At 40.7% G+C, this 14,936-nt stretch overlaps 1 protein-coding gene across 3 annotated transcripts in view; it reads right to left on the bottom strand.

The window, feature by feature from the left end:
- Positions 1-3,088: 3,088 nt before the first annotated feature.
- The window catches only part of TET1 (tet methylcytosine dioxygenase 1), a 69,352-nt gene continuing 57,504 nt past the window's right edge, over positions 3,089-14,936 (bottom strand). For all 3 annotated transcript variants that reach the window (XM_069863417.1, XM_069863418.1, XM_069863419.1), the window contains one exon: positions 3,089-13,024. In XM_069863417.1, the coding sequence (XP_069719518.1) occupies positions 11,883-13,024 (1,142 nt within the window). In that variant the 3' untranslated portion in view covers positions 3,089-11,882. The remainder of the gene's footprint in view (positions 13,025-14,936) is intronic.

The raw sequence follows: 14,936 nt of genomic DNA, 5'->3' as shown, positions 1-14,936 counted from the left end.
TTACAAAAGTGGAAAATCCCGTATTGGAAAATATAACTATCTTTTAAGAGTAAAGTAATTTCTGAACTAAAATCAGATAGATTTGGTTCCAAAGTTTATGGCTTTTGGTTTTGCTTAATCATTTAACATTAGTCTTTATTCAGAAGTACTTACATGAGTTCTTAGGGGAGTACAGCCCAGGTCTTACCTAATGAGAAAATATTGTTATGAATGGTAGTTTAATGTGAGGCTTCCTGTCTAGGGAGAGCTGTAATGTTTGGCTCACACGTTGTAATTCATGGAAGAAGAAAGAGGCATAATTCATGTTGATCAGGGAGCATGGGAGTAGCTGCTCTGCATGAGGGCATAAGTTTAAGGATTCCCATCACCTTAACAAAGCTGACTTGTATTCGAATGCTTTAGAACCTTTAGGTAGGTCCTGTTTGGATTTTATTCTGTTTACAAGAAAGGATTTCTCACTTATCTCCTTATAATCTTGGGGTAACCAAGGTACTTGAAAGTCAGAATTAATGCACTTCTATAGATGGGCAATAAAGAACTGCAGTTAGAAGAAAAATCTTGACTACCTTTAAAATCTTAGCTCCGTTGCTTGAAAAGCAGGGGATTGAGAGCTGAGAACCTATTTTGCTGCCACCACTGCCTGCAGTACTCAGCCTTTTCCCACAGCAGAGCACAGCTCTGATCTGAAGGACAGGCAGGTGCAATTCCCAGTGTGGTAAAATCATAGAACCATAAAATCATTCGGTTGGAAAAGACCTTTGAGATCATCAAGCCCAAACGTACTTAGGTACAGCTGAGTGTAGCGGTTCAGAGATTTAACTTGGTGTGGACCATGCAGGCTGTGGTTTCCAGAAAGAGCAGGGAACATCCTGAGAACTCCTGTGTGCAATAACAGCCCCAAGTAATGCCTTCTTTCATGGCAAGCAGTGAAGGAGAATGGCTAAAACTCTGATTTCTACTCGATGTGCTCAGATGCAATAGAAATTACCTGTAAACTGAATACTTGCCTGTACACTTTGGGGTCATCCAGAGCCTCTGGCACTTCAAAGGCTTGCTGGTGAGAGATGAAGCAATTTGGGGTTTACTTTTTTTCTTTCTTTTTGATTGTCTAGCTTGTCAGATCTGACAAGAGCTACAGCCTAAGGGGGGATGTTAAGCAGTGGCATGACTGAGCCACTTACATCTTCCTACCCTCATGGAACAGGATCATTCGCAACAGCCCAAAAAAATCTCACCCTTAAAATCTGTAGCAGCTGCAGCCCAGATGAATCCTGGCCAGGCTTTCTGGTATTGTGGAAGTGAGTTGGGGGTCAATCAATGAAGAGTTTGCTTGATGGCACACAGATTAAGCACTTCATTGCCCTGAAGGGATTTCTCAAGTGAACGGAGGCGGTCATCAGCATGCAAACCCAAAAGTTTATGTGTAAAGCGAAGTGGTCAGAAGAAATTGAACTGATGACTTGTTACGCCACAGGAGGCAAAAGCCTTACTGTTCTGAGCTGAAAAATCAGGCCAAGTCATGATGACTCCAGCAGCGATTCAGGACTGCTTCAGGATCAAACAGCACAGAAGTGTTACCCAGTTATGCTATGAATGAATGGCGATATATACATGGTATTGTAGGGATTTTAAGTAATTTTTGGCCATATGTAAAAAGACATTGACATTTTCAAGATCTCAGCTGCTAAGAATTTTGAATAACTGTTGTAGAGTAAAAAAGAGCATCCAGAAATAAGCATACTGGGCAGGGAACTGGAGACCCATCTGAGGAATTGTCCTCTGGCCAATGGTTAGTGAAATAGCTGGGTTTAAATTTCCACATTTTACATATTTTTTCTAGCATGGCTTAGATTAAAATCACAGACGAGTATTGCCCGTAACTGTTTTATTTTATGCTATCAAGGCCATTCTTTGAACCAAAACACTACTAATTGAAGCACTATCTCGCTTGTGGTTAAACTACATTTTAATATGATGCTTGTTCTCATGTAGAGAATTCACAGAAAGTTGTATATTTCAATAAATGCCCATTGTGAATATATAAACTGTTATTACATAATAGCATATGACAACAGCAATCAGCATTACTGTGCCAGCAACCCTGGATGCCCACATAGACTGGGCGCGAGAGGCTGGAGAGCTGCCTGTGGAAAGGACTCTGGGGGTTCTTAGTGATAGCAAGTTGTGCCTCGCCAGCCAAGAGGGCAGCTGTGTCCTGGGGTGCATCAAGCACGGCATTGTCAGCCAGTCAAGGGCAGGGACCGTTGCAATTACTGGTGTGGCCCCACTTGCAGTACTGTTTGCAGCTTCGGGCGCTGCTGCTGGAAAGTGTCCAGAGGAGGCCACAAAGTTGGTGAAGGATTTAGAGGGGAAGTCATATGAAGAGCAGCTGAAGTCACTTGGTCTGTTCAGCCTGGAGAAGATTGAAGTGAGACCTCATTGCAGTTTACCACTTCCTCACAAGGGAAGGAGAAGGACCAGGCAGGGCTTATTTGGATGAACCTACTGTGGTCCTAGAGGGTGGAGTTAATTAATAAATGTATTTCTACACAGAACAATGGTTGTTAGCAATAAGAGCATAATTTCTGTTGGGAAAATGGCTCATAAAATCAAAATATTTTACTTGGAAATTATTTTCTTGCTATTCCCTTAAGATGTTTTACTGACTATAGGGTAAATTTTATAAACATACAGAATCTAAAGACTCGTATTTTCAGTAGAGCAACACCTTGCTGTTCTCAGAACACCTTTGTTGAGGTTGCAAGCACCCTCAGAGATGCTGCAAGACCGGACTATTTCCAGCTTTAGAATCAGTAATTGTTTTAATTACTTGCCTAGAAGTTCAAGGCACGTGATGGTTTCAAATGGGGCACACAGGGAGCACTACACGGTGTATTATAAGGCAGGGCAATAACTTTGCTATGAGTTGTACACTACAGGCTCTCCTGGCCTAATTTTTGTCTTTACTTACTTCAGCATGACTTGGTTTTGATTTGTATCAGGAAAACAACTTTATTTTTCAAAGCATTTTACAAGAAGAAAGGCATGAAAAATGCAGGAAAGAAAAATTAGACGACTAAGTGCAAAATAGAAGTATAAAATTTATTTAAAACCACCCACAAAGTTCTGTGTAATCAGGAATGATACAATTTGTAATAGTCTTTTTAAAAACTCATGACAAGATTTAAAATATATTTTCAATTACAGTATTCATTTAGCCTTATTCAGTTAGGACAATAAAAAAAAAAAAAAGAAAGTTTACGTTCTAAACAGATGAGACACACAAGAAAAATAGAACAGAACAGACAATTTCCACAACAACAATTTTTACATGTATGTTTCAATACTAGTATCAACATTTCAATGCATCTTGCTACATAAACATGAAATCATGTACAACAACTGCTTGCACCAAAAAACATAGCTTAATTAGATCTTTCAAGTAACATGCAGTCACAACTCACAAGTCTTCAAGTACTGCTGGTAAGGGTTCCCTTGTCTGCAGAGAAGATTTTAAGGTTCAGTTTCTCAACTAGCGTAACTCTTCACAGCTCCCCCACCTCGGGAAGCCATGCTCAGTTATACTAGGGAAGAATCAGGCCCCAAATGGTTGTTACGGCAAGAAGGTAATTCTTACACTTTCTCCTGTAAATACTGTGACATAATGAAGTGCTTTTTCTTTCTGATTTTTTCTCCCTGTACATCATCTTTTGTTTAAAGAAGTTAATTTTATGTCCCAGATCCAAATACAGTAGGTTGGTAACTGGAAATAATCCAAACCTTCAAATTCAAAGTTGAAAAATAATTATCAAAAGCATCCCAAAGAAAAAAAGAAAAAGGAAGAGAAGAGAAGAGAAGAGAAGAGAAGAGAAGAGAAGAGAAGAGAAGAGAAGAGAAGAGAAGAGAAGAGAAGAGAGAAAAGAAAAAATAAAAGAAAAAAGAAAAAAGAAAAAAAAAGAAAAGAAAAAAGAAAAGAAAATGCTGACTTTTTTCTTTTGCCTTGGCATTCTGTTCATCTCCGGATTTTGCAAAGCAGGAAAGAATGATCAGCCATTGCATTTCAGCACAGTGTCTCCCTATGTATCAATGTTCTTTCTTACAACAGCAAATTCTGAACAGTATTTATGACCTGGTGTGATATCGTCACATTACGAAGAGCTGTCTCTTCCAAACTGAGCAAATAATCGTAGAATAATCAGCTGTTAAAGACTGAAATGTTTATACTGGTTAGAACTGATTTTCTTTTACTGGTATTGGGATATCGCATTTGTTTTTCTTGCCTACAGTTATATTTTCATTCCAAGGACAAGCGATTCATGAAGTTCAGACGCTGCTTTTTGAGTTGCACGGATTAGATGGGCATTCACAAAATTAGCATGGAATCTGTTCTCGTTTGGCTCTGCAGAACCACTACAGCACAGACATTTAAGAGTGCAAATAGATTTCCTTTTCCTCAAACTTTGTTGAAAGAGAAGCTTGCATCACATTGTATTTCATACCTGCAACGTAACCAGGCTTGATGCTTACATAAAACTGCCACTGCAGCAAGGGAAGCTCTGCCTGACTCAAGCACAAAGGGCAGTGCCAACAGTTTCACTGCTGAGCGTCAGCACCGTGTGGGCAGTCAGAAAACGCTGGCTTTTAGCTTTTTGTGTCTCAAAACCCACCCCAGTGTGACACCAGCAGTCAACACCGCACCCCCCGAGGGGTCCTAACTCAGAAAAGAATGGAGTTCAGTAGATTCCCACAACCGCATTTTGTATCATCAAGTAAAAGGGATAAAGTTGTGATAAACAGAAACAAGTATTGTTAAGAAAAACAGCCAAAGCTTAGACTAGCATCATTGGCAATTCCATGAGATTCCTAGCCAGGCCGTTACCCAGAGGTACAAAACTTTTACCACAGACCCTTTGTAGACAACACTGGGAAAAGGATGGCCAATATAAGTGAATTGTTAAAACTTGATAAAAACCAAGCCAGTTTCTTTTCAACCTGTATTTCTAAACTAAGAAATGTCTGGATGTTACTGGCCAGTATGTGCAAAACAGGGAGAGCATTAAATTGATTATGATGATCACACAAATCAGCCATTTGGTAAGTTTTGATTTATACTACTGACCTTTTATGCCATCATCAGTGTAATGTGATACTCCGAAGGATGCAAGCTAAATCGACATCCATTTAAGGCCCCTTTATCCTTTTAACATGATGCAAAGGAGAGTAGCACAAATGGGAATCAGGGCCTTCATTTTTATTTTAAGACTCTCAAACCGCAGACCCTTTTCCATTATGATATTACGACAAAAATACAGGTACACATGTAAAATATTGATCAGGTCACAAAACTTTCCACAACAGTATTAACGTGTTCTGTGGTAACAACTGCAATACTGAACATCAAACTAGCAGCGCCCTTGCTCCGCTGCAGCAGCACGGCCTTGGAAACCGTTCATCTGCTGTAACTGGGAACTGTAGGTGAACGGCCCTTCTTATGTACATGGTTTGTTGAGGTGTACACTTCTGTCCTCTGGCTTTATAAGGAAAGCTGGGAAGGTGTGCAAGGTGTTGAAAACAGCATTGTTAACCAGTCCCACCAAACACAGCAAGTCACCTTCATGTTAAGTTGCTTATCATGCCAGTCCTGCATTCCCCACAAATCTGCTGTTGGAAGAGTCTAGCATTTTAATGTAAGCATGTGTGGAGAAATTCCACCTGTAATGGTGCAGTGGAAGAAAAGAGATACTGTTGTGGGAAGAATTAAGGATACAGCACCTCGTACCTTTTAAAACTGAAATTACAAGTATGTGGTTAAACACTGCAAACAATATTGGGATGGTGAATGGGGAAACTGGATAGAAAAAAAAGATCCTAAAGTCTTTATATCTCAGGAAGAAGAAACAGTGATGCCAACATCCCTATACCCTTTAATAAAAGGCAGCAACGACTTAATTATATTCTGCTCAAGCTCAATCAATTCCACTTGTTCCTATAGAGAAAGAACAAAAATTAAAATCTATTGTTCCACTCCTAGGTTAGTTAAGGCATTTAACTTGCACAGTACTCGAGTCTCTCACAAGGACTGTGACCGATCTCTGCATGACTCCTGCTCTTGTAATTGTGCAGAGTTTGCACCATCTGTGTCAGGTCAAGATTTGAGCAGAACTGGTAGAGTAATTCAAAAAGAGGGCATTCCACAGCGATGCAAGCAACAGAAGGAAGACCGTGTACTCAGAAGGGATGACTTCTTGAGGGGTGAGCAGTCTTCTGTCTTACAAAGTCTCTTTTGTTTGGCTGCTTGCAGGCAGAAGGACAGAGTAGAACGCTTACACCAAGAAATCTTATCATTAACTGGAAAACAGATTATGTGACTTAAAACGTACTCGTGGTGACAGATAATAAATTGTCCTGCTTTCTTGGATTGAAAACCATATTCAGCTGCAATGTTCTAGGCTCCCTGTGAGAAAATAGAAAGTGAAAGAAACCCTAGAACTGCCTGACATCCTCAGGACTTTTGATTCTGGCCACTAGGATTAAAGGAGAACACCAATGTGTCACAGACTAAGTAAAAAAGCTTATGAATTTAAAGTTAGATGTAACAAAAGAAGTGTAAATATAAAGAAATACCCTGGCAACTACATGTACAGAGAAGGCTCTCAAGGGCTAACTGAATGCCCACAGCTTTGCCTGCAACTTATTCATGCTGTGCATCCCATCAGCTTTCCATATCCTCTATCCTGATCATGGGAAGGAGCAGCAGACTGGTGGTGACCGCAGCGCTCGCTGCCTTGTTCGTGTACACAGATTAAACAATGGGTGAGCAGCTCTCCCCCTCCTCTTTCTTTTTGTTTTGTTTTCTTTAAGCCAGTATGCACAAGCAGAGAACAAAGGAGAGATTACTGTCTCCGGAGGAACTGTGGAAAGGGATTAACTTGTACATATATCCACAGCCGCGTGACACACCACCACATCCTCACTGGCTAGAAACAATGTCAGGGAAGTTTAGATTGGACATCAGGAAAAATTTCTTCACAGAAAGGGAAAGGGTTATCAAGGACTGGCAGAGGCTGCCCAGGGAGGTGGTTGAGTCCCCATCCCTGGGGGTGTTTAAAAGGTGGGTAGATGAGGTAGTTGGGGACATGATATAGTAGCAAATGGGTACGGATGGAGTTGATGATCTCTAAGGTCTTTTCCAACCTAATGATTCTATGAATGCTGTACCACAAGCACTGCAGTGCAGCCCTGTGGAGTCCCAGTGATCAATGAAAACTTTATAAATTACAGGATTTCTGTGGAAAGAGAAAAATCACATCTATGTAAATGGATTGCAAAGATGATGAGTGCTTGATAAAAGGAGCTGACTGCAACAGGACAGAAATTTAATGGGAAGTATAAGAGCAAGACTGACCTTACATTTTAAATGGAAAAACATGAAGACACAGTTGTATTAGTGAGCTTCTGCGCACCAATCTGTCATCAAATAAGCTATCAGATAAAAAAGATCAAAGGAGCTGTCGAAAGCATCAGCCTGACGGTGGCCTGGAACAGCCCTGCCTGCACGCCCAAGACCCAAGGCGAAAGTTGTGTGTCTCTCTATGGACCCCGAGTCACTTCTCATGCTACACACCATACACACTGTATTTAATCATGAGTACAACATTCACTCCCAATTTCCCTCCATCTGTCCCTGCAAAACCTGTTAATTGCAGTAGGATTGCAAGGGTCCAAGTTGGCACAGGCTTTGGACAACTGCATCCATATCCATCCAGTTAAATATGAAAATTGCACCAGTTGTAAGGTTACAGATAATCTTAAATACTAACAAAGCTGTCACTTAACCCATGCTTAACTTAAATTGTTGCTTATGACACTGGAATTATTTCCTGTTCTAAGGAAAGAGAAGCACCGTCGTAGGCGAGATAAGGACTTTTCATAGCAGTTATACCTAAGTAACAGTTAGCTTAGCAAGTCCTTAAAAAATAAATCTGAATACGACTGTTACAGCTGAAAGTCACAAGGAAATTTAAGTTCTTACAAAGCTTTTTAGATCTTGTGACTAAAATACTTCAGAGATTTTTTTTTCTGTAGTACAACAGCCGTTAGAGATCAGTAAGCACAGAGAAACCACACAAGTACAATTCACTATTTAACTAGGCACGACTGCAGAAGTTCCAACAGGGCCTCTGGGTCAAACAGAACCAGCTCCAGCAGAAAGCACCACTCCGTCCCTCCTGAGCAAAGGGGGAGCAGCAGTGCTGCAGCCAGCAGAGAAAGGCATGAGAGATGCTTCTTCCAGGAACTCAGAGGTGTTCCATGTTGGGTGACAACAGTATTTGCCACCATGTAGTGAAAAAGAATCAAAGAGGACAACCACACCCCCCACCAGCGCACACCTGCATCCATTCTCTGGGTTTTCATCCAGAGCACGGTGCCAGCTGCTAGAATCCAAATGAAATATGTAGGTCTGATCTAGACAGCTACACCCTAACCTTAGATCCAGCTCCCGATCTGGCCATCCTGAAGAACTTGAAGAGGTAAGAGCAAATTACAACTGCTCGCGTGGGCTGCAAAGGGAAGCAACAGACCCACGGATTTGTTAAGAGACAAATACTGTTATAAAATGATAACCTTACTCAAAACAATAAAATTGGTGTACAAGACTGATAAATATGCTGAAATGTTATAATAAATAGCACACAGCTGTAAAAACAGTAAATAGTTGCATTTTCTATCCTGCAGTCCAGCAACAGAAAATATTAGCTTCTCAAATCCCCACACTGTGCACCACAGCAGGAAACGGCCAGCGAATGCCCGGCAGGTGCCTGCTGGCAAAGTAGTTATGGGAGAGAAAGTCAAGGAAAGAGCACCGCAAACGATAGCTTTGTAGAGATGATACATTTTTCCTATGTAAGTAATCTTAATAAAGTAGTAACTGTGAGTTTAGCACCTATCAGGTCATAGCTTAAACTACTAAGATATACTTTTCTCTGGTAAAGTTGCCATCTCAAAACAGGTAGACCTGGACTTACAGACATCTATTTGTGCAGTCACCTGAGCAGTGACCTGCCAGGGGCTGTGCCTGGGGAATCCCTTAGATTCACCTTTCAGTTTCTCACTTCTTTGAGGGAAGCTGCTGGTTTTTATCAGGAAGTTTCCAATCATACATATGTTAAACACGGGCAGATTCAAGTAAGAATGATTCGCTTTTATGATCTGAACATTTTGAAAGGTAAAGAAATCGCTCTGTAACTTAACTAATTCTGTGTAGAAAAATTGTTATTCCCATGGGAGCACTGAATGACAAATGTGGTTTGCAATGTGCATTTCTACAAACAAAAGCTATCAGCATTATCTGTGAAACCAATAAACTAATTTTTTCTGTAAATGATCGATCCTGGTGTAGAACAAGGGTTTTCGGACAGCAAATAAATCAACAGAACAGCTAGAGAACCTACAGTACCGCTGCGTGGACAGCTGGAATCCTTACTAATCTTCGGCTCACCAAAAATATACAGGTTTTAAAATGGAAATCTAAGGCACACAAAATACCATAATGATTTGATGTGTACTGTATATTACATAGTCAAGAAGCATAAAACTGCTGGTACAAAACAATGGCATAATATTGTTTTTGTTTTATTATTATTTACAATCCCTTCATATCCTCTATCTGAACTAATATTAAGCTTTGAACTAAAATTTGCAGCATACCCGGTTTTTACAAATTGTACTTAAAATAGGTAAGATACAACAAAAGGGTTCAATTCGTCCACATCTGCCGCCAACGCTGTTGTTAGTTGTGACAGGACTCTAGAATTGAACCCAAGGTCATTAGGAGCGATCGCTACTCCAGACCTTGCTCCTGCGAGCACTGCACGTCTATAAAGGTGAAGAGTCTCGTTGATCTACGGCCGCATGTAAATATTTGTAGCACCAAGGTCCTACTGGCACTATGTGTTAAAAATACGATTTATGTACTTTTCGTACCGAAACTGTAAATATAGAGATTACAGTTCATCTTCTCAAGGAACAAGCACCTTGTCTAGGTTTTAAATAAAGCAGAACTAGATAGCTCATGTTCCTCTGTTACAGCACCACTACATTACAATATTATCAAGTATATTATTAGTACATTTTCGCACTGGAAAACTCTGACCTCGTTATACCTACAGGTCACCCAGCCGGGGAGGACTCCGAGGCAGAATTAAGATACAGCTTCGTCTCTGGGGCCCAATCCTGCAGCTCTCAGTCACGAGAGGAGTCCTGGCTCCAGCTCCTGGCTCTGACCGGGCAGGTATGGCTACGCAGAGCTGTTCTCATGGAAGAAGTTGCAGGATGAGGTCGGTCCTTAGCCAATGTTGTCATTTGGTAATTTGTTTAAATAAATAAGTTTTAAAAAAAAGAAATACATAGGAGAGGAGAATCAGAAAGAAGAGTGGGATGCTACAGTATTTAAAAGCAGTGGAGTGCCTGTTTGTCCTGTGATTTAGCAAATATTAATTCTGCGATGCGTCACTTTTTCAACAGACATAGAGAACATAAATTTCATATGTTTGGAAGGAAGAATTCAACTCTTTCTACATGAAATGTATAAATCACTTAAAATTTACAAATCCTTTTTGTAAAAAAATGGAACTTGGAAAGCTGGTGAATCTTACAGAAAGGTTAATCTTACTCAAAAATTTGCTGTTAAGTATTAGAAATTTCATACTTTCCCAACACCTCCTTTGTATTTTCCCCAAATGAATTTTTTGTTTTCCAGAATAGAATAAGGCAACTCTAGGGGGTACTTTTTTTTTAATCCCAAAAAACAATCCTACCCCTGAGGCATTAGGAACATTTGGCTGTCACGTTAACTTAGAATGCTCCAAACGGATGAGACTTATGCACTTATTGCTCAAAGAAATCATAACAAACGCTGCCTTTAAAAAACCAAATAATATTCCTAACTCCCAATAGCGACACACATATTGACAAGACGTCTCCTAATTTCATGTTTGTACACTCTCAAAGTAATAAACTGTTCCTGTAGTTCATAACAGTTGTTTATATGCAACATAAAATCTTCGATGAAGAAAGGCAAGTCTAAAAACAATCACATATGCTATTAGCATACAAACTGCAGCTGTAACAATATGGAACTCTACACAGCAAGAATAAAATGATTTCTTCTGTAGAGTATGCACAAACCTTAGACAATATGATCCTTATACTATACTATTTCAAGTTAATTTTAAAAATAGAAAGTGCTTTTAAAATATATATTTACAGCTTAAAAACAACTTCCAGCCATCATTACCGAGCATTTCATCCATCATGACAAATCTAGAGAAAAAAATTCATTGGTTTTCTAAAAGATTTATCTGTAATTTGGACTATAGATCAATGGTTGGAAGTTGTTAAAGCAATGGCACCATGAAGTAATAATTCAGCTTATTTATTTGTAACTGTTCGATGTGGTTAAGCACCAAGAGCTGTGTAGAGCTATTACCATATAACTTGATTTAATACCATAAAATGTGAACCTGTTAAAATCCCTATAAATGATTTCTGTAGTAAACAGATTTGATTTAAAGCACCAAAATATAAATTCCTAAAGGTAATAAACTGAATGATTCAATCAAGGTTAATAACCTAAACAAAATCTTTTTTTTAGAATGTATTAAAACTATACAACTTTTTCTTTTTTTTTGCTTAAAATGTGCTTGAGCACCACCAAATGTTAAAGTCACAGTTTAAGAAGAAATCCCCCCCCCTTTTTTTTACCTCAGCCTTAAAATGGTTGAGATGAGCAAAGAGTAAACAACACGAGACTTGTTCTTTAACAGCACCTTAGAGAAACACCGTGTAACACTGCACCAAGAGGAGGCATTCCACACCGACACCTATGCCCAATGGTTGTACGGCCCTGCCACTCGCGTCAGGGCGTAAGAAGATACTGTGATTACATTATCCTTTGTTACTGTTAATGCTCTGCGTGATGGGATTTGGTTGAACTCATTGTCTTCATAAAAAATATCTCTGTTTTCATTTGTTTGCTTTGTTTTCCTGCTGGTAGAGTTCAGTTCAGTGTTCTCCGTTCCCAATCTTTCTGCTTCTTTTTCTTTTTCTTTTGCCCTCTCAGCCATCTTTGCTTCCCACATGGCTAAACCATGTTTTGGCTCATTTAAATTTTTGTGTTGGTAGAAAACTAAAGAAATCCTTGTGGGATGATTGCGGTTGGGTTTTTTAATAGGTGTGGTAGCGTGGAGTTCACGCCTTGCACATTCGATTAAGATAGAACCATGAGAAGGTGCCACAGCAACCCCGCCAATGTCATCATCCAAAAAGTTGTGCTCGCTGTCTGACCACAATTCCTCAGCTTTTTCTTCAGAATCAGTCGGTTGTCCCAGTGCACTGCTTTGCTTTTCATCAGCACAGTCAAACCCACACACCTGTTCTTGATGGGAGCTGCCCTTTTCCACTGGGCACCCATGGGAACAGTCGGCTTCGTTTCCGACTGCATCCTTTGCCGGAGAGCTTAGCGGTACTGACAGATCAGAAGAGCTGATCATCTGTGAAGAAGGAGAATTGTCTAACTGAGGCTGACAACTCTGTCCGTCTGGCTGATGTTCAAGTATAGTGGGCAGGGGGTCTTTGTGGGCTGGGGGGCCTGGAGCAGTGACCTCTGGAAGAATCGGTGGCACACCATTCATCTTATCGTTCAGCAAAATTCCAGTATAATCTTTGACCGACACATCAAAGTTCTTACAATTAACGTAAGGTGTCACGTGAGGTTGCTTACTACTGCATTCAAAATACCCGTAGGGAACTGAAAAATCTTGTTGAAGATCGGTCACTGCTGTCAGGCCAGGCTTATGTGCTAGAGGTGGGTAAGGATGTAAACCATCCACCTTAAAAGGGGAGGAAGCCGTATACTGTTTTAATAGAGAGCAATTTTTAGTAGTGTTTGAAGTATGTTTCATGGCATAGAGGTGATCAGAAGTCTCCGTTTTTATTCCAGGTTTTAAAGCATCTGTTTTGTTCCCTAGAAAAAATGCATACCAAAGTGTAAGTACTCTTTCCTCAGTTAATATAATACACCTTGTATAATATTTTCATACTCGCATTCTAACATGGAAGACACATGACGACTAAACATTTTTCAAAAAGCTTACTTTTAGCTATGTAGGAATATCTCTTATGACCGCAGGTACATACAGAACAACCTCGCTGAAGTAACGCCTTAACCTTTTCCAGTCAGACTGCTGGCATATAATATAGAAAGGTATTTCACAGAGGGATGAATAAAATACACAGGTAAAATTAAACAACCACTCAATCCCGATTCACATCACCCCACTCCACGCAAGTGCTTCCCGGCAGCTGAGCGGTGGCCTCCAGCACTGCGAGGCTCGCAGGGAGCACGACGTGGAAGGACTTACATAAATAATGAAATCCAGTCTGTCTCAAATTAAGCCTGTGAATCCATCAAAACGCTTGGCTGCCTTAACCCCGTAGTATGATTGAAAGAAGAAGCGTGTTTATAGATCTTGTCCCTCGCAGCAAAAAAGTGACCGCATTGCAGTGATTTGTGCATTAAAAAGTAACTACTCAGAAATTTTCTTTAAAAAGAAAAAAATCTGGCAACGCACTCCAGGTAACTCCGTCCTCACAGCGCTGCACCACGTGCTTTGGCTGCCTTCCACCCCAGTGCCACACACCAATTATTTCAGACCTTTGCAGAGACACACTTGTGCGATTCCTGTCAGCTCCCTAATCGATTCCTGGCCCTGGCGCCCTGGCGCTGTGCTTGGTTGTGGAACCGTCTCCTCAAATGACTCATTCTCCTTATGGGTGAGTTCAATCCAGAGTCCACTGGAGTAACGGGAAAGAACTCTATCGACTTTGATGGGCTTTGCATTGTGCCCTGAAATTGCTCTAGGTGTGTTTTGCTGGCAGACAGGCACCCACAGAGAGCTCTCATGTGTTCTCATTGAAGATCGTCTCTGTCAGTGTTTCTGCTTTGCTCTGTAAATACGCAGAACGTTTAATCGCTTTACCCAGTACAGCAGAACTATTCTTTCTTCCATTAATTTATAAATGGAGATGGATTTAAAAACATTCTTTCAATAGGAATGCAAAAAAGGCAAAGTGGGATAAATTATGGACGCAATTGTTAGTATGCAAATACTGAAGTTGTGGAGGAACATAAGGGAGCTGCATCAACTCTTTAAAAACCTTTTCTACAAAACCAAACTGAAAGCATTTCACCTCAGACTAACGTCTGCCTCCAAAAGATCTGAAACACCCCACGCTTCCCATCACCTCTGGAGGCGTTTCTGAAATGCAGAGGTTCTCCTAAATGCGTTTAATTCCTATTCCTCCCCTTAAATCTGCTACATGTATCTGGGTGCCTCACTGGATATAAATTCCAAAATATAGCAGATAACAGACAGATGGGCTTTGCCTTAATTCTTTTTGTTTACCTTTTCCCCTCTAATCACAGAATCTTAAGTCCATGGCTTCCGCCACCTCTTCCTCCTGTTCTACTTCTCCTTACTGCACAGTCCCGTAGAACAAACAGATCTGTCCTCAGGAGCACCTGTCCAAAACCTGACCTCAGGTGTCACAGCGCACGTCAGCCGCACCTCTGTAGCAGAAAACTCTGGCTGCACTCAGCTTGTGACAGAACAAGCCTGGCGCACCTTTCACCCGGCTGCTGACAGATCCCACCCCGCCGGCCCTCGCTGACAATACCGCAAGGACCAATTCGAGAAGCGCTGCCTGCAAACCTCTCCCTTGGCAGCAGGGAATTATCATTAACTTGGGTTCTGAGAAAGCCACTGCCTTTCACATGCATCAGATAGCACGGTTCTTATATATAAATAATAAAAGGCGGACTAGGGAGACCATACAGTCCCTATTGGACGCAGAAGGAACAACAGTGACAGGGGATG

Source organism: Phaenicophaeus curvirostris, chromosome 9 (assembly GCF_032191515.1).
Source record: "Phaenicophaeus curvirostris isolate KB17595 chromosome 9, BPBGC_Pcur_1.0, whole genome shotgun sequence".
NCBI classification, from domain to species: Eukaryota; Metazoa; Chordata; class Aves; order Cuculiformes; family Cuculidae; genus Phaenicophaeus; species Phaenicophaeus curvirostris.
The sequence above is the reverse complement of the archived record's forward strand: the minus strand, read 5'-3'. Positions and strand labels throughout refer to the sequence as shown.